Source organism: Dama dama, chromosome 4 (assembly GCF_033118175.1).
Source record: "Dama dama isolate Ldn47 chromosome 4, ASM3311817v1, whole genome shotgun sequence".
Lineage (NCBI taxonomy): Eukaryota > Metazoa > Chordata > Mammalia > Artiodactyla > Cervidae > Dama > Dama dama.
In genome coordinates, this window is record NC_083684.1 from 70,053,274 (window position 1) to 70,079,912 (window position 26,639).

The following is a 26,639-nucleotide window of genomic DNA, read 5'->3' on the forward strand; positions in this document are numbered from 1 at the left end:
TTTCTTTTAAGTGAGAGATATTATTCACATAGAATTAAAGGCACACATCTCAAGGGCACAGCCTCCATGACTCTATCTATTTATCTATCATCCATCCATCCCAATCTGTCATCTATCTGTATATCCATCCATCATTCCATCTATTTATCTATCGTCTATCTATCCATCCTAGTCTATCATCTATCCATATATCCATCCATCATTCCATCTATTTATCTATCACCTATCTATCCATCCTAGTCTATCATCTATCCATATATCCATCCATCATTCCATCTATCTTTCTATGGACTTTTGGTCCATCTCTGATGCCGTGTTTCTTACCCTCATGGCCTGGTCCAGTGGCTCCATGGTGCTTCTCCTGCTCAGACACCACCAGAGGGTGCAGTATATTCACACCCCCACTGGGCACCACAGATGCTCCCCGGAGACCAGAGCCGCCCGCACCATCCTGATGCTGGTGGTCACCTTCTACCTGCTGAATTCTGTGTTTGTTCTTTATATCACTGCCTTTTTTGATATTCATCTGTGGTTGATACAGACCTCTAATGTCTAGGTTTCCTGTTTCCCCACCATTTCTCCTTTCCTGCTGCTCCTTAGGGATCCTAGAACTGCTAGATTCTCCTCTTGAGTTGATAGCAAATATGATTAAGGTGATAAATATTTAGTAGACTGCTGGAATAATGACAGAAATTATTCTGTGACTACTCAGTGCCAAGTGTTTAAATCGAGTTATAACTAATATATAATATTAGTTTTAGTTTTACGATATAATGAATGGGTACTTGCATGTGTTGCAAAATGATCCCCACAATTCTCCTTACTATCTGTGCACACACACCCCCACATTGTACAGATCCTTTCTTGTGATGGGAACTTGAAGTTTCAGTCCCTCAGCATTTTCAAAAAATGCAACAGTGGAAACATCTATTTCTGCTTTATTGACTATGCCAAAGCCTTTGACTGTGTGGATCACAATAAACTGTGGAAAATTCTGAAAGATATGGGCATACCAGACCACCTGACCTGCCTCTTGAGAAACCTGTATGCAGGTCAGGAAGCAACAGTTAGAACTGGACATGGAACAACAGACGGTTCCAAGTAGGGAAAGGAGTATGTCAGGGCTGTATATTGTCACCCTGCTTATTTAACTTATATGCAGAGAACATCATGAGAAACGCTGGGCTGGAGGAAGCACAGGCTGGAATCAAGATTGCCGGGAGAAATATCAATAACCTCAGATATGCAGATGACACCACCCTTATGGCAGAAAGTGAAAAGGAACTAAAAGGCCTCTTGATGAAAGTGAAAGAGGAGAGTGAAAAAGTTGGATTAAAGCTTAACATTCAGAAAACTAAAATCATGGCATCTGGTCCCATCACATCATGGGAAATAGATGGGGAGACAATGGAAACAGTGTCAGACTTTCTTCTTTTGGGCTCCAAAATCACTGCAGATGGTGATTGCAGTGCAGCCATGAAATTAAAAGACACTTACTCCTTGCAAGGAAAGTTATGACCAACCTGGATAGCATATTAAAAAGCAGAGACATTACTTTGCCAACAAAGGTCTGTCTGGTCAAGGCTATGGTTTTTCCAGTGGTCATGTATGGATGTGAGAGTTGAACTGTGAAGAAAGCTGAGCACCGAAGAATTGATGCTTTTGAACTGTGGTGTTGGAGAAGACTCTTGAGAGTCCCTTGAACTGCAAGGAGATCCAACCAGTCCATCCTGAAGGAGATCAGTCCTGGGTGTTCATTGGAAAGACTGATGCTGAAGCCGAAACTCCAATACTTTGGCCACCTCATGCGAAGAGCTGGCTCATTGGAAAAGACCCTGATGCTGGGAGGGATTGGGGGCAGGAGGAGAAGGGGATGACAGAGGATGAGATGGCTGGATGGCATCACTGACTCGATGGACCTGAGTTTGAGTAAACTCCAGGAGTTGGTGATGGACAGGGAGGCCTGGCGTGCTGCGATTCATGGGATCCTAAAGAGTCAGACATGACTGAGCAACTGAACTGAACTGAACTGAACCAACAATAGTACTATGTTGGACATCCCATCCCCATGACTTATTTACCTTATAACTGGCTGTTGATACCATTTGACATTTGTACTCAACACCATTTTTTAGTAAAATCCCATGAACACAAAAGGTCAGCTTATGGCAGGTGCTGCCTTGGGAGATCTGAAAGTCAATCCATGAAATTACCAGCTCAGAGAAGACACAGCTTCCATCTTGGCATTGTTGTTTGCATATTTAGTTTTCATCACTGCAAAATGGAAACTTGGCATTTGTTTTCTGTTTGTCCTGTTTCTTTCTGGTTTTTTATTTTTAAAATTTTGCCTTTAAACACTAAGGAATTAAATGCCTTTGTGTTATTTTTAGCTTTTAAATAATTGATTAAAATAATTTCAGGAATAATATATTTTCTTCCTCACTTAAATACTACTCCAATTATTAACACTTTAATACATTTTGTTTATCAATTACTTTCTCTATATTTGATCCCTTTATCACTAGATTTTTATCCAGCCACTTCAGAGCAATGTGTGAACATGATGAATTCCACCCTTAGCTGACTAGCATGGTTTTACCTAAACAAAGACACCCTCCTACATGATCAGCACACTGCTATTTGATTTAGAAAACTGACATGGATACAGCATTACTACCCATAGGTCCTGTTCAGAGTTTCTAAACGATCCCAGACATCTCCTCTTCTTTTCTGGTTGAGATTCCCAACAAGATGTGTGTGCTGCATTCAGTTCTCACGCCCTTTCATTCTTCCCCAGTCTCAGTATTTCTCTGTCTTTCCTCTTTTAATCCTATCTTTGACCTACTTAGAGCGACCCTCCCCTTGGTATTTCTGATGACTCCTCATGACAGGATCAGTTTACATTTTCTATTCTAGTTCTATGGAAAACGCCATTGGTAATTTGAAATGGCTTGTATTGAACCTGGAGATTGCCTTGTATAGTGTTGATACAGAGCAGGACCCTGTGGTCTTTGCTGAGTCCTCACAATGTCCTCTACCTGCCTTTCGTCTGTGGAATAACTTCAGCCAAAGAATAAGTTTAATCAGTTCAGTTCAGTCGCTCAGTCATGTCCGACTCTTTGCGACCCCATGAATCGCAGCTCGCCAGGCGTCCCTGTCCATCACCAACTCCTGGAGTTTACTCAAACTCATGTCCATCGAGTCGGTGATGCCATCCAACTATCTCATCCTCTGTCGTCCCCTTCTCCTCCTGCCCTCAATCTTTCCCAGCATCAGGGTCTTTTCCAATGAGTCGGATCTTCACACCAGGTGCCCAAAGTATTGGAGTTTCAGCTTCAGCATCAGTCTTTCCAATGAACACCCAGGACTGATCTCCTTTAGGATGGACTGGTTGGATCTCCTTGCAGTTCAAGGGACTCTCAAGAGTCTTCTCCAACACCACAGTTCAAAAGCATCAATTCTTCGGTGCTCAGCTTTCTTCACAGTTCAACTCTCACATCCATACATGACCACTGGAAAAACCATAGCCTTGACCAGACAGACCTTTGTTGGCAAAGTAATGTCTCTGCTTTTTAATATGCTATCCAGGTTGGTCATAACTTTCCTTGCAAGGAGTAAGCGTCTTTTAATTTCATGGCTGCAATCACCATCTGCAGCGGTTTTGGAGCCCCCCCCCCCAAAAGAAGAAAATCTGACACTGTTTCCACTGTCTCCCCATCTATTTCCCATGATGTGATGGGACCCGATGCCATGATCTTAGTTTTCTGAATGTTGAGCTTTAAGCCAACTTTTTCACTCTCCTCCTTCACTTTTATCAAGAGGCTTTTTAGCTCCTCTTCACTTTCTGCCGTAATAAGATAAGTTAAAACATGCAAAAATGAGGGAAAACAGTCAAACGAGTGCAAACAATAATAATGTAGCTATTAAGCAAAGTCGAGGACCTTTAGTTTCTTTTCAAAGGCTATAGATAATATTCTGAGCCATATCTTGTGGGCTGTCTTGCAGACACTGAAACCTCCCACTGGGTGGAAGAAGTTAACTATATCATGACCATACTGTAGCCTCACAAAAGGTGCCACAATTCCAAGAACTGCCCTTAAAGAAATGGGAACAAACCACGGAACTGAGCACTAACTGCACCTAAAACAAGACGACACTGGTCAGACCACCAAGGACCAATTTCAAGGTGACCGTCAGAGCTGACGGTGCTGTTTCTGCATGTAGCGCCTCACCCCTGTCTATAAACCTCTCACCCACTGATTGTCAGTAGAGGGGCTTGGCCATTGGACAGACATCACCCCACACCCCCACGTCACCTGCAGCTAAAATAAAGCAAACGTTCTTCTCACCAACCTGGCCTGTAATGGCTTTTGCGTGGTGAGCAGCTGGACCCCATTTTCGGTAACAGTATAATCATCTTAACAGTATCGATTCTTCCATCTGAGAGCAGAATATATCCGTCCCTCTTTTGCGTCACTTCAGTTTCTTTCATCAGCATCTCAGACTTTTCAAGTATAGTTCTTCTATCTCCTTCAGTAGGTTTATTCAGAGATATTTTATTCTCGATGCAATGGTAAATGGACTGTTCCCTTAATTTCTTTTTCTGAAAGCTTGTTGTTCTAATGTACAGAAATGTGAGAGATTTCTGTGTATTAATTTTGTCTCCTGCAGTGTTACTGAATTCATCAATGAGCTCCAGCAGTTTTCTGATACACCTTTAGAATTAGTTATATATAACACTGCACCATCTGCAAACAAAGACAGTTTCACCATTTCCTTTCAAATGTGGATTTGTCTGATTTCTTTTTCTTCTCTGATTACTATGGCTGGAAATTTCAAAATTAGGTTGAATAAAAGTGGTGAGATCTAGTTGGTTTAATGTGTTTTTTGATTTGTTTTCTGTCTGGGTGATCTGTCCACTGATGTAATTGGCATGGTGAATATTTCCCTTATATATTGAGGTGCTCCTCTGTTGGGTGCATATGGATTTACAATTGCTCTATCTTCTTTTTAAATGCAACCTTTGATCATTATTAGTGTCCTTCTTTGTCTCGCGAAACAGTCTCCATTTTAAAGTCTGCTTTGTCTCCTTTCCAGTCCGAATGACCCAGCACCTGGAGATGCGCTGGTGGTCCAATGAGAGACCCAAGGAAAAGGATCTGCGGGTGACTTATGGCAAATTATAGTCTGCTTGCAGAGTATGTGGATATGAGGGACATCTGAGTTTTCTAAGGAAGGAAATACTGCCTTCAGAATTGTGTTTCCAGATAAAATAGACCTGAGACCGTAAATAGAACGGGCTGCGGGCCTTAGGAGAAAGCCCAGCCTCCAGATTACAGGCTGATGATCAGTGTGAACACACTTTGGAACAATTTAGAAAAGTGAGACCATGAAGGAAAATGCCCAACAGGAAACAGTGAAGGGAGCTCTGGTGCACTGTGAGTGTCCCTCCCCCAGTTATGACTTTCACTCTAAACTTGGGTTCTCCCACAGGGAACACAGAAAACTCTCCCTGCCCTCTGCTCAGCTGCCCTTGTGGACCCTCTCAATAACTGCCAGGAGTCGTCACTAGTCCCCAGACGTGGGTGAGGGTGATGAGCACTGGGGGTAAGATCTGCTCCTCTCTGGAGACGCCCCAGACTCTCCATGCAGACAGTGTCACCTCCGCTCCAGATGACATGATAATGGCTCCTCTGTGGGGAGATCGGGCCCAGGGACCCTGTCCCTATAACTGGGCCCATCCTGACTGACACTTCCCTGCACAGAGTGTGGAGCCAAGTGCAGGCAGGTGAGTGCTCCCTTGTGTTCAGTCTCAGGGCAGGAAACGGGAGAGCAGGCTCTCCAGCAGGAGAGGCGCTCAGAGCTGTGCTGTCAGCACCTTGGGCAGGACAGGTGCTCCCCGGCCTCGTCCTGAGCTGCCCCGTCCGTGCCCTGGCAGGACGGGTGGACAGTGGAAATGTGCTGGGGTGTGTATCTGAGTGGGAGCAGAGCCGTGAGTTCACGGCAAATCCTGTGTCCTGGGGCCCTTGAGAATGAGGGGAAGAGGCAGAGGGACACTGTGGATGGAATCTGTACCAAGTCCTGTGTGACCACAGCAGCAAGCTTCTCAACCTTGTATAAAAGTATCTACTGACCTCAGACCTAATTGATTAGGGTTGGGTGTGAATACGATGGAATAGGTTGACATGTAAGAGTTTGGGTTAGAACCTGAGAGTCCTGAACTAAGATCCAGTGACAGACACATACAGACAGAAACACAGAGAGAAGGGCCGCCCTGTAACAACACTGCCATTCTCCTTCCCTGCATGAAGTCAGCCCAGTAATTTCTGCCATGATTTGCCTTCACGATTCTCCCTGTGTTTTATGTTATGTATGTCAGTGTGGCTCATGTTTTCCTCTCTCTAAATGAATGGCAAGATGCCCTCAGCCTTATTACCAAGAGCAGCAGGGGAAAGAAAAAGAATCTGTATTGAGACGGAATCCAGTTAACTTTCCAACCTGCCATAGTAGTGTCAATGTTAGAAAATAAGCATTGTTAGATTTTTAAAAGATTGGAATTAGGAATTGAAGGAGTACACTCTGTGAGGATTCGATGGTTTATATTTGGAAATACAGTGAAATGTACCCTGGGCCACGCCACAAATTGATGTTTGGGTCCCACAAATATTCATATGTTGAAATCCTCTACCTTAAAGATGAGGGTGTTAGAAGAGCCTTTGGAGATGCTTATATTAAGTGGGAGGCCCTTTGTGAATAGGATTCCCACCTTGTCCAAACTGGGCTTCTCTGGTGACTCAGACGGGAAAGAAACTGCCTGCAAGGCAGGAGACCCAGAGTCAACCCCTGGGTCAGGAAAATCCCCTGGAGAAGGAAGCAGCTGCCCTCTCCAGAATCCTTGCCTGGAGAATCCCATGGACAGAGGATCCTGGAGGGCTACAGTTCATGGGTCTTAAAGAGTCGGACATGACTGACTGACTACCTTTTTTTCACTACCTGTCCAAATTCACGGACACTTCCATGCCCAGGCTGGTCCGCCCACACCTGTTGTTGCAGAGAGGCCCCCGGGGGTGGCAGGTACTATAATGTGTGTTCCTGTCTCAGTACAGGGGTCCGTTCTGTGGGTTCATTTCTGACCCTGGCTGTGATGGTGCCTCCCCGGCTGTGACTGTTTGCGGCTGGGGGTCATGGGTCGTGTGGTAGCAGGTGTGTCCTGCAATTCCGGGTGATAACTATTGGTTTCAGGGAGGCACTTCCCCTGTGAGGTGATCTTTGTGTGGCCCACAAAATGGACAAGCAGTAGCTATGGCCACATCACTCACCCCAGCAAATACTCAGCCCAAGAGGAAAGAGGTGATGGACCATAATCGATTACTGAAATTGCAGTGAATCTAAAATGTACATCATGATTTCATATATGTACACATTGTGAAGGAGTCCGCAGTTGACTGAACTGATGCATCCGTTGCCTCACATATTAGGTGTCATCACCTATGGTCACCAGGTTCTACATTAACCCTCAGACCTTGTTCACCTTATAACTGAAAGATTGTACCCCTTTACCATCTTCTCCCCTTTCCCCAACCCCAGTTCCCAGGAGACCACCGTTTGACTCTCTTTCTATGAGACAGATTTTCTTTTTTTTAATGATTCTACCTATAATTGACAGAAACGGAGAAGGGAATGGCAGATATCTATGTCTGGATATTTCACACACCAAAGTGTCCTTGAGTTTTATCCATGCTGTTGCAAAAAGAAGGATTTCCACCTTTTAAAAACTGAGTTATATTCCTGTATAATACACCTCAGCTTCCTAATCTGTTCATCCATCAGTGGACATGGGCGGTTTCCACGTTTTGGCTCTTATAACAATGCAGCGATGAACACAGGGGTCCAGAAAGTGCTTTGGGATCTTGATTTCATCCCCTTGTATATATGTACTAGAAGCAGGACTGCTGGGTCATATGGCAGATCTTGCTTTCGTTTCTGAGGAAATTTAACATTTTCCGCAGAGGCTGTACCCATTTATTTTCCCACCAACAGTGTGTAAATGTTCCTTTTTCTCAACATCCCTGCCAATTTGTTACCTCTTGTCTTTTGGGGAACAGACACTAACAGGCGAGAGACGCTATCACATTGGCATTTTGATCTGATGATTAGAGATATTGAGCACCTGGCCCTTTGTTTGCTGTCTTTGGGAAAATGTCTATTTGAGTCCTTTGTACATTTTAAACTGGGTTTTGGGTTTTTCCATAAACTCTTTTTATATTTTGGATGTTCACTCATCACTGGGTATGTGGATTGCTAATATTGTCTCCTACTGCATAGCTGCCTTTTCATGGTTTCCTTTGCTCGCAGAGGTCATGTGATACACTCCCATTTGTTTACCTTTGCTTTTGTGGTTAAATTCAAACCATTATGACCAAGACCAGTGTCAAGGAGCTCACTTCTTTCCTCTCAGAGTTTCACGGTTTCAACTCTTACATCCCAGTCTTAGCCCAGTTGAGGCTATTTTTGTGTGTGATGTAAGACAGTCTGCAGCTTTTCTTGTAGTTTTTAAAACTGGGCCGTAACTGACATAACATTCTATCAGATTCATGTGTATAAAATAATGATTCAGTATTTATCTGTGCCACCAGTTGGTTACAGTAAGCCTAATTAACATCTCTTACACATGCATTACATTTTTTTTTTATTCAGTCAGAATTTGGTAGGTTTTTTTTTTTTTCATTTATTTTTATTAGTTGGAGGCTAATTCTTTCACAACATTGCAGTGGGTTTTGTCATACATTGACATGAATCAGCCATGGAGTTACATGTATTCCCCATCCCGATCCCCCCTCCCACCTCCCTCTCCACCTGATTCCTCTGGGTCTTCCCAGTGCACCAGGCACTTGTCTCATGCATCCCACCTGGGCTGGTGATCTGTTTCACTTTAGATAATATACAGGCTGTTCTCTCGAAACATCCCACCCTCGCCTTCTCCCACAGGGTTCAAAAGTCTGTTCTGTACATCTGTGTCTCTTTTTCTGTTTTTCATATAGGGTTATCATTACCATCTTTCTAAATTCCATATATATGTGTTAGTATGCTGTAATGTTCTTTATCTTTCTGGCTTACTTCACTCTGTATAATGGGCTCCAGTTTCATCCATCTCATTAGAACTGACTCAAATGTATTCTTTTTAACAGCTAAGTAATATTCCATGGTGTATATGTACCACTGCTTCCTTATCCATTCGTCTGCTGATGGGCATCTAGGTTGCTTCCATGTCCTGGCTATTATAAACAGTGCTGCAATGAACACTGGAGTGCACGTGTCTCTTTCAGATCTGGTTTCCTCAGTGTGTATGCCCAGAAGTGGGATTGCTGGGTCATATGGCAGTTCTATTTCCAGTTTCTTAGAAATCTCCACACTCTTCTCCATAGTGGCTGTACTAGTTTGCATTCTCACCAACAGTGTAAGAGGGTTCCCTTTTCTCCACACCCTCTCCAACATTTATTGCTTGTAGACTTTTGGATAGCAGCCATCCTGACTGGCGTGTATTGGTACCTCATTGTGGTTTTGATTTGCATTTCTCTGATAATGAGTGATATTGAGCATCTTTTCATGTGTTTGTTAGCCATCTCTATGTCTTCTTTGGAGAAATGTCTGTTTAGTTCTTTGGCCCATTTTTTGATTGGGTCATTTATTTTTCTGGAATTGAGCTTCAGGAGTTGCTTGTATATTTTTGAGATTAATCCTTTGTCTGTTGCTTCATTTGCTATTATTTTCTCCCAATCTGAGGGCTGTCTTTTCACCTTACTTATAGTTTCCTTTGTTGTGCAAAAGCTTTTAAGTTTCAATAGGTCACATTTGTTTATTTTTGCTTTTATTTCCAATATTCTGGGAGGTGGGGAGGATCCTGCTGTGATTCATGTCGGAGAGTGTTTTGCCTATGTTCTCCTCTAGGAGTTTTATAGTTTCTGGTCTTACATTTAGATCTTTAATCCATTTTGAGTTAATTTGTGTGTATGGTGTTAGAAAGTGTTCTAGTTTCATTCTTTTACAAGTGGTTGACCAGTTTTCCCAGCACCACTTGTTAAAGAGGTTGTCTTTTTTCCATTGTATATCCTTGACTCCTTTGTTGAAGATAAGGTGTCCATAGGTTCGTGGATTTATCTCTGGGCTTTCTATTCTGTTCCATTGATCTATGTTTCTGTCTTTGTGCCAGTACCATACTGTCTTGATGACTGTGGCTTTGTAGTAGAGTCTGAAGTCAGGCAAGTTGATTCCTCCAGTTCCATTCTTCTTTCTCAAGATTACTTTGGCTATTCGAGTTTTTGTGAAATTATTTGTTCTAGTTCTGTGAAAAATACTGTTGGTAGCTTGATAGGGATTGCACTGAATCTATAGACTGCTTTGGGTAGAATAGCCATTTTAACAATATTGATTCTTCCAATCCATGAACACGGTATGTTTCTCCATCTGTTTGGGTCTTCTTTGATTTCTTTCATCAGTGTTTTGTAGTTTTCTATGTATAGGTCTTTTGTTTCTTTAGGTAGATATACTCCTAAGTATTTTATTCTTTTTGTTGTAATGGTGAATGGTATTGTTTCCTTAATTTCTCTTTCTGTTTTCTCATTGTTAGTGTATAGGAATGCAAGGGATTTCTGTGTTAATTTTATATCCTGCAACTTTACTATATTCATTGATTAGCTCTAGTAATTTTCTGGTAGAGTCTTTAGGGTTTTCTATGTAGAGGATCATGTCATCTGCAAACAGCGAGAGTTTCAATTCTTCTTTTCCTATCTGGATTCCTTTTACTTCTTTTTCTGCTCTGATTGCTGTGTCCAAAACTTCCAAAGCTATGTTGAATAGTAGTGGTGAGAGTGAGCACCCTTGTCTTGTTTCTGATTTCAGGGGAAATGCTTTCAATTTTTCACCATTGAGGGTGATGCTTGCTGTGGGTTTGTCATATATAGCTTTTATGATGTTGAGGTATGTTCCTTCTATTCCTGCTTTCTGGAGAGTCTTAATCATAAATGGGTGTTGAATTTTGTCAAAGGCTTTCTCTGCATCTATTGAGATAATCATATGGTTTTTATCTTTCAATTTGTTAATGTGGTGTATTACATTGATTGATTTGCGGATATTAAAGAATCCTTGCATTCCTGGGATAAAGCCCACTTGGTCATGGTGTATGATTTTTTTAATATGTTGTTGGATTCTGTTTGCTAGAATTTTGTTAAGGATTTTTGCATCTATGTTCATCAGTGATATTGGCCTGTAGTTTTCTTTTTTTTTTTGGCATCTTTGTCTGGTTTTGGAATTAGGCTGATGGTGGCCTCATAGAATGAGTTTGGAAGTTTACCTTCTTCTGCAGTTTTCTGGAAGAGTTTGAGTAAGATAGGTGTTAGCTCTTCTCTAAATTTTTGGTAGAATTCAGCTGTGAAGCCATCTGGTCCTAGGCTTTTGTTTGCTGGAAGATTTCTGATTACAGTTTTGATTTCCTTGCTTGTGATGGGTCTGTTAAGATCTTCTATTTCTTCCTGGTTCAGTTTTGGAAAGTTATACTTTTCTAAGAATATGTCCATTTCTTCCAAGTTGTCCATTTTATTGGCATAGAGCTGCTGGTAGTAGTCTCTTATGACCCTTTGTATTTCAGTGTTGTCTGTTGTGATCTCTCCATTTTCATTTCTAATTTTGTTAATTTGGTTCTTCTGTCTTTGTTTCTTAATGAGTCTTGCTAATGGTTTGTCAATTTTGTTTATTTTTTCAAAAAACCAGCTGTTAGCTTTGTTGATTTTTGCTATGGTCTCTTTAGTTTCTTTTGCATTTATTTCTGCCCTAATTTTTAAGATTTCTTTCCTTCTACTAACCCTGGGGTTCTTCATTTCTTCCTTCTCTAATTGCTTTAGGTGTAGAGTTAGGTTATTTATTTGACTTTTTTCTTGTTTCTTGAGGTAAGCCTGTAATGCAATGAACCTTCCCCTTAACCCTGCTTTTACAGTGTCCCATAGGTTTTGGGTTGTTGTGTTTTCATTTTCATTCATTTCTATGCATATTTTGATTTCTTTTTTGATTTCTTCTATGATTTGTTGGTTATTCAGAAGCGTGTTATTTAGCCTCCATATGTTTGGATTTTTAACAATTTTTTTTCCTGTAATTGAGATCTAATCTTACTGCACTGTGGTCAGAAAAGATGACTGGAATGATTTCAATTTTTTTTGAATTTTCCAAGACTAGATTTATGGCCCAGGATGTGACCTACTCTGGAGAAGGTTCCGTGTGCACTTGAGAAAAAGGTGAAGTTGATTGTTTTGGGGTGAAATGTCCTATAGGTATCAATTAGGTCTAGCTGGTCCATTGTGTCATTTAAGGTTTGTGTTTCCTTGTTAATTTTCTGTTTAGTTGATCTATCCATAGTTGTGAGTGGGGTATTGAAGTCTCCCACTATTATTGTGTTACTATTAATTTCCTCTTTCATACTCGTTAGTGTTTGCCGCACATATTGCGGTGCTCCTATGTTGGGTGCACATATATTTATAATTGTTATATCTTCTTCTTGGATTGATCCTTTGATCATTGTGTAGTGTCCTTCTTTGTCTCTTTTCACATCCTTTATTTGAAAGTCTATTTTATCTGATATGAGTATTGAGACTCCTGCTTTTTTTGCTCTCCGTTTGCATGAAATATTTTTTTCCAGCCCTTCACTTTTAGTCTGTATGTGTCTCTTGTTTTGAGGTGGGTCTCTTGTAAACAGCATATATAGGGGTCTTGTTTTTGTATCCATTCGAATTTGGTAGGTTTTTGAATACCAGTTTCAGTCTTTAGATGTGGATGTTCAGTTTTCCAAACAGCACTTGTTGAAGAAACTATCCTTTTTCTGTTATATATTCTTAGTGCCTCTGTCAAAATTTAACTAACCAGTGGAGCTTGGGTTTGTTTCTGCCTCTTTATTCTGCTCCATTGATCTGTCTGTTTAAATGCCCATACCATAGTGTTTCTGTTACTATAAATTTGACATACAGTTTGAAATAAAGAAGTTTCATGGTTTGTTGTTCTTTCTCAAGATTCTTGCACCATTTGGGTATTTTTTTGACTGCCTACCAATTTGTTTCTTTGTTTGTTTTTCTGTTTCTGAGAATAATGACGTTGAAAATGGTTGAATTAAGCCAACAATGTTGCTGAAGAAGGCAGACATGTTTCCAAAGTTGACAGACAGACCTTCCATGGAGATAGGAGATCAGGATATAAAAGCAAATAGAAAGCTGTTGTATAACATGGGGAGCTCAGCTCAGTGATGACCTCGAGGGGCACAGTTGGGAGACAGGGGAGGCTCAAGAGGAAGAGGATATAATTTTATACATGTATACTTATATCTGATTCACACTGTTCTACAGCAGAAGCTATCAAAACACTGTAAAGCAATTAGCCCCCAATTTAAAAAATTTAAGTAAAAGTAAATTTAAAAATATAAAATAATAACGGTGCATGCTTTAACTGGTATCAGGAACATGTTATCCAGGTAAACTCATTTCTCTGGACTATGACAGTGTCTTCTCTTTTCAGGAGAAGTAAAATGTGGGAATCCTTGTCTACTGTGAGTTACATAAGAAGACTGCTGTTGTCTCTATCTGCAGAGTCTCCTGTCTGCTCCAGGCCACTCCGAAGTCCTGTCCATGTCTTTTCACAAAGATGCCCTGAGAACCATAAGCCAGGCAGCCCTGAAAACCATGTATCTGACACAGATAGGAGTTGGGTCTCTGGCCAATGCCATCCTTTTCTCCCGCAGCATCTCTCCAGTCTTGCTTGGCCACAAGCAGAGACCTCCACACACGATTCTCACCCACGTGGCCCTGTCCAATCTTTTGTTTCTTCTGTCCTCTGGGGTTCCCTACACAATGGCTGCTTTTGTTTTGAGGAAGCCCCTGTCTGGCTTTGGGTGTAAGTTTGCATATTACATCCAGAGGGTGGCTCGCAGCACCGCCCTATGCTCCACCTGCGTCCTGAGCATCTGTCTGGCCTTCACTCTCACCCCCAGCAGAGCGGAGTGGGTGATGCTCAGAGGAAGGGCCCCCAGGGTCACTGGTCCTTCCTGCTGCACCTGCTGGATGCTCAGTCTCTTAATATACATCCCTGTTCCAGTGAAAATCACTGGTCCGTGGGACACACACAACTCTACGGATTCCCAAGGCAATTGGTTCTGCTCGGTCTCAGGTAATGTCATAGGCTTTGGCTACTTGTGGTCCATCTCTGATGTCATGTTTATTGGCCTCATGGCCTGGTCCAGTGGCTCCATGGTGCTTCTCCTGCTCAGACACCACCAGAGGGTTCAGTATATTCACACCCCCACTGGGCACCACGGATGCCCCCCGGAGACCAGAGCCGCCCACACCATCCTGATACTAGTGGTCACCTTCGTCACCTTCTACCTGCTGGATTGCATTTTTGTTTTTCATATCAGTGCCTCTTCAGATTTTCGTCTCTGGTTGCTCCAGGTCTCTAATGTCTTGGCTTCTTGTTTCCCCACTATTTCCCCGCTCCTGCTGCTCCTGAGGGATCCTAGAACTCCTAGGTTCTGCTCTTGAGTTGTTAGAATGAATGGATAAAGTGCTAAATATCTAGTAGACACCTTCAATAATAATTGTACCTATTCTGTAAGTACTCAGTATCATTCTTTGTTAATCGATGTATAATTATATTAATTTCAGATAGACAACATAATGAATGGATATTTCTATCCAAAATGATCACAGTAAGTCTAGTTACCATTCCTCTACCTTCACAGATGATACGAATTATTTTCTTGTGATCAGAATTTTGCCACATTTATTTAGTTAGTTTTTGGTTATTGTTTGGCTGTGCAACATGTGGGATCTTAGTTCCCAGACCAGGGATTGAACCTGCACCCCCGCAGCGGAAGCTTGACGTCTTAACCACTGGACTGCCAGGGAAGTCCCCATCAGAAGAACTTTGAAGGTCAAGTCTCTTAGCATTTGTCAAGTATTCAATGATTATAATTGACCATATTCACCATGAGGTACACTATACCCCCTTGAATTGTTTATTCTATAAGTTGATAGCTTTTGATGTTTACACTCAATACCCTGGAGGAGGAAATGGCAACCCACTGCAGTATTCTTGCCTGAAAAATCCCATGGACTGTAGCCTACCAGGCTCCTCTGTCCATGGAATTGCAAAGAGTCGGATACGACTGAGCAACTGAGCACTCAGTACATTTCTACATAAACTCCATTGAATTGAAAAGGTTCATTGGATGCAGTGATGCCTTAGGAGAGCTGAAAATCCATCCATGAAATTATCTGCTTGAAAAACCTACCCAACATTATTGAGGAAATGATTTCCGTCTTGACCAATGCAGCCATCTGAAGGAAACCTCCTTTCTCAGGAACATTTCAAGAGTTTCCACAAACTTTATCTCCATGTGTTATGGCTAATACCTGACACATTGGCACACAATCCAGTATAGGTCTCCATAAATATTAGTCTTGTGCAGGTGAAGATCTGATTCCTGAGATGAGGAGAACACACAGGAAAACAGAGAATGTGTTCTTCTATATTTCCTGTAACTGTACTTCACTCTTAATTTGCCAATATGCTGTAGTGTTACACAGAAAATCCATGTTGTTCAATGGCTTGCTTCTCCTTTAAACCTGGATTGTTTACATGAAGGACCCTCAATAAACTTAATTGATTAGATGAATCATGTAATGTGAAGGACAGACCAGAAGTTGTTTTTTATTAAAAAAAAAATTGTTCCTTGACTATATAGTTTTCTTGATGGCATTTGCAACCTGAGATTTGTTTCTATTTGTCCAATCTACTTTTTCTGTTTGGTTTTTTTGCCATCTTTTTGGAGTGTAATTGTTTAAGTCCCATTTTGAAACTTTAAGGTTTTAAGGTATAGCTATTTTTCAGTGATGTTTCAGCCATCATGTATGGATTCCCAAGTAGTGTCTATTTCAAACCCACCTGCCAATGCAAGAGATGTAAGAGACGCAGGTTTGATTGCTGGGTGGGGAAGATCCCCTGGAGGAAGGCACAACAGCCCACTCCAGTATTCTTGCCTGGAGAATCCCATGGCGGGCTGCAGTTCAGTAGGTCACGAAGAGCTGGACTTGACTGAAGCGACTTAGCATGCAGGCATATGTTATTATTGACAATTAATGCTATGATTTTTCTCTGTCATGAACTGATTGTGTCTTATACAAAAAAAGCAATGAAGAGGTATAGTTTATGCATGTATCAATATGATTACATTTTCCAATGGTCGTAGTTCTTTTTTTTTTTAAGTGTTTTCTTCTTTGGTGTAACTTACCTTTCATGTGAAGAATTTCCTTTAACTTTTACGGAATTTGTTTTAATATGAGTGAATTATTTCAATGTTTATCTAAAAGTACCGTTATTTTACTTACTGTTTTTCATATTAAGTGTATGAAAAGGTAATAAAATGTGACCAATAAGAAAAGTATACTTAGCGATAGACAATCTCCTTTTAAACACTAATGAGCTAAATGCCTATGACTTATTTTTATTTTTAACACAACTGACTGGAAGCAATTTCAAATCTACTTCATTTTTCACGCTACTGTATATAAATAGATAACTAATAAGGACCTACTGTATAAACAGCACAGAGCTGGGCCGCCCTGCCCATCGGGTACAGTGGGATGGGGGTTCCCCAACGTGAGTCAGCTGAGCTGAAATGGATGATGCGAGAGCCTGTTGAACAGAGTGAGGTCAGAAAGAGAGAAAGAAACATCATGCATTAACACATACACGTGGCACAGACGAGCCTGTTTCGGGGCAGGAACAGAGTCACAGACGTAGAGAGCAGACTTGTGGGCAGGCAGGGTGGGGAGACGTTGTACAGATTCAGGGAGCAGCGCTGACACATACACACGCCCGCATGTCAGACAGACAGTGGGAAGCCGCTATGTATCGGAGGGAGCTCAGGTCATGATCTGCGATGACCTAGGGCAGTTGGGTGGGGAGGGAGTGAGGGAGGAGGCTCATGAGGGAGGGGATACACATACTATGTGTGACTCACACTGCGGCATGGCAGAAACCCACACAACATCATAAAGCACTTATCCTCCCACAGGACACGGAAGCAACCGAGATGTCCATCGGCAGACGAGTGGATAAGAAAGCTGTGGTACGTATACACAATGGAATTTACTCAGCCATTAAAAAGAATACTTTTGAATTAGTTCTAATGAGGTGGATGAAACTGGAGCCTGTTATAAAGAGTGAAGTAAGCTAGAAGGAAAAACACCAGTACAGTATAGTAACGCATAAATATGGAATTTAGAAAGATGGTAATGATGACCCTATATGTGAGACAGCAAAAGAGACACAGATATAAAGAACAGACTTCTGGACTGTGTGGAAGGTGAGCGTGGGATGATTTAAGAGAATAGCATTGAAACATGAATATTACCATATGTGAAACAGATCACCAATCCAGGTTGGATGCATGAGACAGGGTGCTCAGGGCTGGTGCACTGGGATGACCCTGAGGGATGGGATGGGGAGGGAGGTGGGACGGGGGTCAGGATGGGGAACACATGTACACCCATGGCTGATTCATGTCAATGTATGGCAAAAACCACTACAATATTGTAAAGTAATTAGCCTCCAATTAAAATAAATACATTAACTAAAAAAAATAGATGGAGGTTCAAGGGGAAGGTCAGGCTAGGGTGTCTGGTCTACAGGAAGACGCGCACCACCGCTGCCTTCACACACATCAGCTCGGACCACAAGGGTGCTCTGGCTGAGGTGGTGGAAGCCGTCAGGATCAATTACAGTGACAGATACGAGGAGGTCTGCATCACTGGGGAGGCCGTGTCCTGGGTCCAAAGTCAGTGGCTCCCGCTGCCAAGCTGGAAAAGGCGAGGGTTAAGAAGAGGCGACCAAACTGGACTGAATGTACACTACTGAGTTTTCCATACATGGGAGTGATAAATACTTCTTTTGCCACCCCCCGCTACCCCGCCAAGAAATTTTTTTTTTTGGCTGTGTGACATGTGGCAGCTCAGTTCTCCAACCGGGGATGGAAATTGGGCCTCCTGCACTGGAAGCTCAGAGTCCTAACCAGTGGACTGCCAGGGAAGTCCCTCGGAACTTTGTAAATAAAGTCATAGGCACACTAGACCTGGGATCCAGTGATGACGCTCATTATTGTGGAGACATGAAAATGCATTGAGTGTTATGTGTCAACCTGGATGGGAGGGGAGCTTGAGGGAGCATGGATACATGTAATATGTATGACTGAGTCCCTTTGCTATCCACCTGAAACTGTCACAACATTGTTAATTGGCTATACTTCAATACAAAATAAAAAGTTTAATAAAACATCTGAAACAAACAAACCAAAAAAAAAACGGAGGATATGGGCTTTCTTTTCACATTGATGAAAATTTCCTAAAACTGAGTGCAGTAGAGACAATGGGCTTCCCTGGTGGCTCAGTGTAAGATTCCACCTGCAATGTAGGAGATGTGGGTTCAATCCCTGGGTTGGGAAGAATCCCTGGAGGAGGAAATGGCAACCCACTCTAGTATTCTCGCCTGGGAAATCCCATGGACAGAGGAGCCTGGCGGGCTAGAGTCTATGGGGTCACAAAGAGTCAAACACGTCTTGGCCAATAAACAACAACAACAAAGACCACAACTCTGAATAAACTAAGATCATTGAAAAAAAACCTAAGATCATTGAGTGTTATACTTTATGGTTTTGTTTTCTTTTCTTCATTTATTTTTATTAGTTGGAGGCTAATTACTTTACAATATTGTAGTGGTTTTTGCCATACATTGACATGAAGCAGCCATGGAGTTACATGTGTTCCCCATTCTGATCCTCCTCCCACCTCCCTCCCCATCCCATCCCTCTGGGTCTTCCCAGTGCACCAGCCCCGAGCACTTGTCTCATGCACCCAGCCTGGCCTGGCGATCTGCTTCACACTTGATAATATACATGTTTCAATGCTCTTCTCTCAGATCATCCCACCCTGGCCTTCTCCCACAGAGTCCAAAAGTCTGTTCCATACATCTGTGTCTCTTTTTCTGTCCTGCACATAGGGTTATCATTACCATCTTTTTAAATTCCTTATGTATGTGTTAGTATACTGTATTGGAGTTTATCTTTCTGGCTTACTTCACTCTGTATAATGGGCTCCAGTTTCATCCATCTCATTAGAACTGATTCAAATGTATTCTTTTTAATGGCTGAGTAATATTCCATTGTGTATATGTACCCATAGCTTTCTTATCCATTCGTCTGCTGATGGGTATCTAGGTTGCTTCCATGTCCTGGCTATTATAAACAGTGCTGCGATGAACAGTGGGGTACAAATGTCTCTTTCAGATGTGGTTTCCTCAGTGTATATGCCCAGGAGTGGGATTGCTGGGTCATATGGTAGTTCTATTTCCAGTTTTTTATGGAATCTCCACAGTGTTCTCCATAGTGACTGTACTAGTTTGCATTCCCCCCAACAGTGTAAGAGGGTTCCCTTTTCTCCACACCCTCTCCAGAATTTATTGCTTGTAGACGAGTGGTATACTTTAAATGGATAAGGTATATGGTATGTGAATTAAATCTCAAAGAACTATTGCCAAAATAAAATTTATTAACACCTGACAAAAAAAGCAAATATATATAATGCTTTGAGGAATAACCCCAATTACAAGTATAGTTTAAAAGAAGTTATTGATGCACCTTAAAGTGTCCCTATAGTACGCAACAACAACTTTGATTCTGAAATCCCTGTTCCCACAAGGAATACAGAAATGTTTTCTGCCAGGTATTTGGCTGCCCATCCGGGTCTTTTCATTGATTGCCAAAAGGTGTCCTTAATCACCCAAGGAGGAAGATGATGATTTACACTGGGGATAAAATTTGCTCCTCACTGGCAACGCCCCAGACTCCCCATGCAGTCAGTGTCACCCACACAGCAGGTGACGTGATAATGGAATCTCTGTGGAGAGACCAAGGCTAGAAATAACGTCCCTACAACCATGATCTCAGGTGCTCGGGGCTCATCCTGAGTGACACTTCCCTGCACAGAGCTCTGAAGCAAAGACCAGACAGTGAGTGCTTCCTTCTCTTCAATCTCAGGGCAAAGACTGGGAGAGAGAGACATTGCCTCCAGCAGGAGAGGGACTTAAGACTTAACTCACACTGGGCGGGACAGGGGCAACACGGCCTCCCTTGAGCATCCACATCCATGCTCTGCTGGGCGGAGGGTGGCTGTGTGCCCGGGAGTGTCTCAGGCCGGGAGCAGAGGCGGGTGGTCCACCACAGATCCCGTGCCCTGGAGTCTCTAAAGATGAGAGAGGAGGGATGGGGTCTCTGGAATGTGTGCCAAGCCTTGGATGATCCAGTCACTGAGCTCCTCCCTGTTGTTAACAAGGACTCTGCTCATTGTAGCAGACGTCACAGATCTATGCTTGCAGGGGAAGGAGTCCCCCTGCCCCCTTTCTCAGTGTATCTCCACGCGGGACCTTATTCCAGGCTCCTTTAGTCCCGCTGCCCACAGCTCATGATGATGCTTCTAAGCAGCTTGTTCTCAGCATTCCCTAGCACTGGGCTACACACCAGCTCTGATTTCAGGGCTCACCTGGGATGAGTTACACATTCCTGTCAACACAACAGAATTCCTGCTGCTTCCACTGTATTGTAAGCATTTTTATTCACAGAAGTAAAAAAAGAAAAGAAAACCAAGACAATATGAGGAAACCAGTGTAGCAAGAAGTGCTCAGGAGCAAAAGAGAGACAGAACTGCCTTTAAATTGTGTTTTGTGAAAGCAGAGGTGTGTCATCAGAAAAGGGGCTGGAAAATAGGACTCCGGGGTTCCCTGCTTTCTTTCTAAGAAAGGTTGCTTCCAGCTGGTCCTGTTACACAGAGAGAGGGACCTTCCCAGTCTAGTCCCCACGCACCTGTGGGTGCAGAGGCTCCTGAGGTGATTCTGAGCAGGTGGGGCCAGGAGGCTGAGCCTGAAGGACCAGACCACTGAAGTGGCGGAAGAGGGGCTCCAGGAAGAGGGGCGACTAGCAGCTGGGAGGTGAGGCCGGGACGGGTTTCCTGCTTTGAGGGGAAGGAATGCCTCCGCTCTGGTGGAAAAGGAGCGAGCGCGGCCGTGGGGTTAGAAACGCCTTAGGTGTCCAAGGTCACTGTTCCCTCCTCACGTTCCTGCCGGTGCTCAGAGACAAGGGGAATGTTCATCCTTCCAAACGCCAGCTCGTGGCTTCCTGGGTATTTTCCATTGTTTTTCTGTTTATTTTTTAATTAATGTATTTATTTTAATTGGAGGCTAATTACTTTACAGTATTGTAGTGGTTGTTGCCATACATTGACATGAATCAGCCATGGGGGTATTGTTTTTCTGGCCCTTATTTCCTTTATTTCCACTCTGTTCTTTCTTATTTCCTTGTAGTTGCTAACTTTTGCCTGTTTGGGTTTTGTCTTGTTTGGATCCTTGTGGTTAAAATGTTAGCTTGATTATTAGAATCTTTTTTTCCTTAATCTAGGCATTTGTTGTGAAAACATCTCTCTTAGAGAAGCATGTGCCAAGCTCCATAAATTTCAGTTTGTGTGTTTCCATTCATAGTTATCCAAAAATGCCTTTGGATTTTTCTTTGACCACAGTCTGTTCTGGAGTGGATGTTCATCTCCATGTATCTGTGAATGCTCCAGCTCTCCTGCTGTTATTAGTGACTTGTTTCATATCACTGTTTTTGGAAAAGATACTTTATGTGATTTCAGTCTTAAATCTGTTAAAGACTTGTTTGGGGGACTTCCCTGGTGGTCCACTAGTTAAGACTTCGCCTTCCAATGCAGGGGATGCTGGTTCAACCCCAGGTCGAGGAGTTATGATCCCACATGCCTCTCGGCCAAAAAACAAAACATTAAAAAAAAAAGAAGCAATATTATAACAGAGTCAATAAAGGCTTTTTTTAAAAAGATCTGTTTGGGTCCGAACATGTGCTCTGATCTGGTGACTATTCTGTGCTCTTGAGAAAAATGTGTATTTTACTGCTGATGGGTAGATGGGCCAGGTTGTGTCTATAAGGTCCAACTGTTCTAATGTGTGGCTTGGTCCAGTGATTCCATGTTGATTTTCTGTCTGATGAAAGTGGGGGTATTGCAGTCCCCACTGTGACTGTGTTTCTCACTTTTGGCCTGGTAACGTTTGCTTTATCTTTTAGGCGCTCTGAGGTTGAGTGAGAACTTGTATAGTAGACTTGTTTATGGACCGGGGTGATGATTGCAATCTCAAGTATAACCTTTATGTGCACTGGGAAGCCAAAAAAGTGTACGATTCACTTTTTCATGACATTGACTTTATTGCTGTGGTCTGGAACCAAATGCACAACGCCTCTCAATTATGCCAATATTTCTGCTGTGAACCTCAAGGAACCTCAAAGTTTCTTTCCTTTGGGCTGAATTTGTTATTCTTTTATAGTTCCTTGAGGCATAAGGCTATTCTCTTTATTTGCGACCTTTATTCCTTGTTCATATAGACATCCATCGCTATCAGTTCAGCTCTTAAACTGCTTTCCATAAGTTTTGTTATCTTGTATTTCCACTTTCATTTCTCCGAAAACTTTTTTTCTTTTTTGATTTTTCATTTCATCCATGAAGTTTATTCTCCACACATTAGTGATTTATCCTATTTTCCTCTAATAATTGTTTTGAAGTTTCATATCATTGTGGTTGAAAAAGATGCCTGAAATGACTTCAGTCTTCTGAAATATGTTACGACTCACATGGAGAATGGTCCACGTCCACTTGAGAAGACTATTTTCCGCTGCTGTTGGGTGCTTAAGTACATCCGATCTCATATGTAGTTTAAATCCAATGATTCTTTATAGATTTTCTATATGATTGCTCTATTGCTGAGTATGGAATTGATGTCCATATTATTATTATATGATTGCCTATTTTCCCCTTGATTTTTAACAGGTGCTTAATATATTGAAGTGCTCCAAGTTTGGGCTTACAGACATGTACAGTTGTTCGATTTCCCTGATGAATTGATTTACTTGTCATTATGTAATGGCCTCCTTTGTCTCTTGTTACATGTTTTGGCTTACAGTCTATTTTGTCTGAGACGATTACAGTTACTCCTACGTTCTTTTCCTTTTCCCTGGACTGTCTTTTTCCCTTCTCTTTAGGTCTATGTGTAACCAGTGAAAACTGATTTTTTGTATTACACAGTCCTGTGGGACTCAAGTAGGCTGAGTACCCTTGATTGTTGGGGTGAGGTGATTGGAGGGTCCACCCCTTGGGGGTCAGCCACAAAGGCTGGGGCATAAGATGTGGGGACAGGCCCTTTCCAGGCAGACGCTGGAGGCTTGATTTTACATTTGGATCAAGCCAGAGGGAGAATGTGGAAACAGGGCCCACTTGCTCCTTCAGTTCCCCAAGAGCATCCCAGTCAGCTACTGGATGCAGGGTTAGATGCCAGAGCCTCAGGCAGCAGTGGATAGGGTGTGCCGTCCAACTCAAATGAGGTGGTGGGTGTCCAAGCCTATTCCTGCTGCACTGAGCCTGGGGATGAGGCCATGGGGAGTGCTCTTTTATTTTCTTAGTCCTGTGGGGCTCAGCAATGTCCATCTGCATTGGCTACCAGAACTAAGTGATCTGAGGGCTTCTTCCTCTGATACCAGCCTTTAAAGTTAAAATGCTCAACATCACTCATCATCAGAGAAATGCAAATCAAAACCACAATGAGGTACCACCTCATGCCGGTCAATGGCTGCTGTCAAAAAGTCTACAAGCAGTAAATGCTCTAGAGGGTGTGGAGAAAAGCGAACCCTCTTACACTGTTGGTGGGAATGCAAACTAGTACAGCCACTATGGAGAACAGTGTGGTGATTCCTTAAAAAACTGAAAATAGATCGGCCATACGACCAAGCAATCCTACTGCTGGGCATACACACCGAGGAAACCAGAACTGAAAGAGACACGTGTACCCTAATGTTTATCGCAGCACTGTTTACAATATGGAAAGCAAAATGGAAGCAACCTAGATGTCCACTGGCAGATGAATGGATAAGAAAGTTGTGGTACATACACAGAATAGAATATTACTCAGATATTAAAAAGAAAGCATTTGAATCAGTTCTAATGAGGTGGATGAAACTGGAGCCTGCTATACAGAGTGAAGCAAGTCAGAAAGAAAAACACCAATACAGTATACTAACGCATATATATGGAATTTAGAAAGATGGTAATGATAACCCTACATGCAAGACAGCAAAAGAGACAGAGATATAAAGAACAGACTTTTGGACTCTGTGGGAGAAGGCAAGGACGGGATGATTTGAAAGAATAGCATTGAAACATGTATATTACCATATGTGAAACAGATGACCAGTCCAAGTTCAATGCATGAAACAGGGCATTCAAAGCCGGTGCACTGGGACAACGCATAGGGATGGGGTGGGGAGAGATGTAGGAGGGGGTTCAGGATGGGGGATACATGTACACCCGTGGCTGATTCATGTCAATGTATGGCAAAAACCACCACAATATTGTAAAGTAATTAGCCTCCAATCAAAATAAATTAATAAAAAAAGTTAGGCTGCTGGTATGAGGTTCAGATCCTTGACAGAGAAGCAAGGCATTGGGGGTTTCATTGTGATTGGAAGGCACTGTGCTGGGGGTGGGGATCATGGTGAGCAGGTGTCCCAGAATTTCCCACCCAATTTGACATGGGGATTTCTAACTCATCCGATGTGTACAAGTCATTCAATGTACAAGTCATTCTGCATTTCTCTCAAAGGAACTGATCCATGTGTGAGTATTTTCGCTGTGTCCATGGGAGGAAGGAGCCTCCTGTGTTGCCATGTTGGTGACATCACCATGACATCACCTGATGCGTTCTTGTAATAAGCAAGATGATTGTGAATTCTAAAGGGGAAGAGTTTGTCTTTATCTCCTGTCACTTATTCATATATTTGTTATATATTTTAAAAATTATTATGGGTCAACAATGTTGTTGAACAAGACATACATGGTCCCTACGTTCATGGACCTTACTCACACGCGTGTGGAGAACAGGAATACACAAATCAATAGGAGTAAATAAAAGTTTATGATGGTGAAAGGTATAGCTAATGTCAAATGTATGTTCTCTAGGTGAAACCATTTCTCTGGAGCATGACAGTGTCTTTTCTTCTCAAGAGAGCTGAAGAGTGAGACTCCCTTTCCTAGCTGGTTCCGTAAGAGGACTGCTGACGTCGTCACTGCACAGCCTCTCCTCTGCTCCAGGCCCCTCTGACAGCCACTCCGCGTCTTTTGAGAAAGATGTCCATATGACTGCAAGCCAGGCAGCTCTGAAAACCATGCATCTTTTACAGATGGGAGTTGGGTCTCTGGCCAATGTCATCCTTTTTTTCTACCACATCTCTCCTATATTGTTTGGACATAAGAAGAGACCCACGGACACGATTCTCACACACACAGCTGTGGCCAACCTTCTGGTTGTTCTCTCCTCGGGCATCCCCCATACAGTGGCAGCTTTCACGGCAAGGAAGCCCCTGTCTGCTCTCGGCTGCAAATTTGTGTACTATTTACAGAAGGTGGCTCACAGCACCACCCTGTGCTCCACGTGTGTCCTGAGCATCTACCAGTCCTTCACGCTCACCCCTGCGAGAGAAGGGAGGTCACTGCTCAGGGGAGGAGCCCCCAGGGTCACAGGCTCTTTCTGCTGCACCTGTTGGGCATTCAGTGTTTTAATGTACATCTATGTTCCTGTGAAAATCACTGCTTCACCAAACAGGCACAATTATACGGATATGCAGGGCAATTGGTTCTGCTCATCCTCAAGTCCCAGTGCAGGGATTGTCATCCTGTGGTCCACCTCAGATGTCGTGTTTATTGGCCTCATGGTCTGGTCCAGTGGCTCCATGGTGCTTCTCCTGCTCAGACACCACCAGAGGGTGCAGTATATTCACACCCGCACTGGGCACCACAGATGCCCCTCGGAGACCAGGGCCGCCCGCACCATCCTGATGCTGGTGGTCACCTTCGTCATCTTCTACGTGGCGACTTCTATTCTTGTTTTTTATATCACTGCCTTTTTTGATTTTCGACAATCGTTGATACAGACTTCTGATGTCTTGGTTTCCTGTTTTCCCACCATTTCTCCCTTCCTGCTGCTCCTCAGGGATCCTAGAACTGTTAGGATTTGCTCTTGAGTTGTTCGCAGGTGTAACTAAAGGTCTCACTTTAAATTTATTGTATTTAGCAGACAGGTTGAATTAGAACAGAAATTATCCTGTAACTAATCACTACCAAGTTTTTTTAATTGAGTCATAATGAATAAGTAGCGTTACATTAGTCATAATGAAAAAGTAATATTACACCATATAGATACTTGTATATGTTGCAAAATAATCACCACAATTCTCCTTACCAACTCTGCATCCCTCCCTACACATGGTAAAAATGCTTTCTTCTGATGAGAACTTAAAAGTTTGAATCCCTCAGCATTTTCCAACAACGCAATGCAGTGTAATCAACTATAGTCACCATGATGGACATCCCATTCCCATGATTTAATTATTTTGTAACTAGCTGTAGATGCTTGTTGATATTTGTATATAAAATCCAATGAACAAAGAA

General features: G+C 42.5%; 2 protein-coding genes across 2 annotated transcripts; both read left to right on the top strand.

Annotated features, from left to right (window-relative positions):
• The first annotated feature begins 13,661 nt into the window (after positions 1-13,661).
• LOC133052258 (vomeronasal type-1 receptor 4-like) lies at positions 13,662-14,570 on the top strand. Its single transcript, XM_061137054.1, has one exon. The coding sequence runs from the start codon at positions 13,662-13,664 to the stop codon at positions 14,568-14,570; it is 909 nt and encodes a 302-aa protein (XP_060993037.1).
• A 10,772-nt stretch (positions 14,571-25,342) lies between these two features.
• On the top strand, positions 25,343-26,212 carry LOC133052265 (vomeronasal type-1 receptor 2-like). The gene has a single exon (XM_061137067.1). It carries the CDS (start codon positions 25,358-25,360, stop codon positions 26,210-26,212), a length of 855 nt encoding a protein of 284 aa, XP_060993050.1. The 5' UTR covers positions 25,343-25,357.
• The last annotated feature ends 427 nt before the right edge of the window (positions 26,213-26,639 follow it).

What these genes read in the sequence shown, in the direction of transcription:
- LOC133052258 (XM_061137054.1), top strand. Translation starts at nt 13,662, where the DNA reads ATGTCTTTTCACAAAGATGCCCTGAGAACCATAAGCCAGGCAGCCCTG.
- LOC133052265 (XM_061137067.1), top strand. Translation starts at nt 25,358, where the DNA reads ATGCATCTTTTACAGATGGGAGTTGGGTCTCTGGCCAATGTCATCCTT.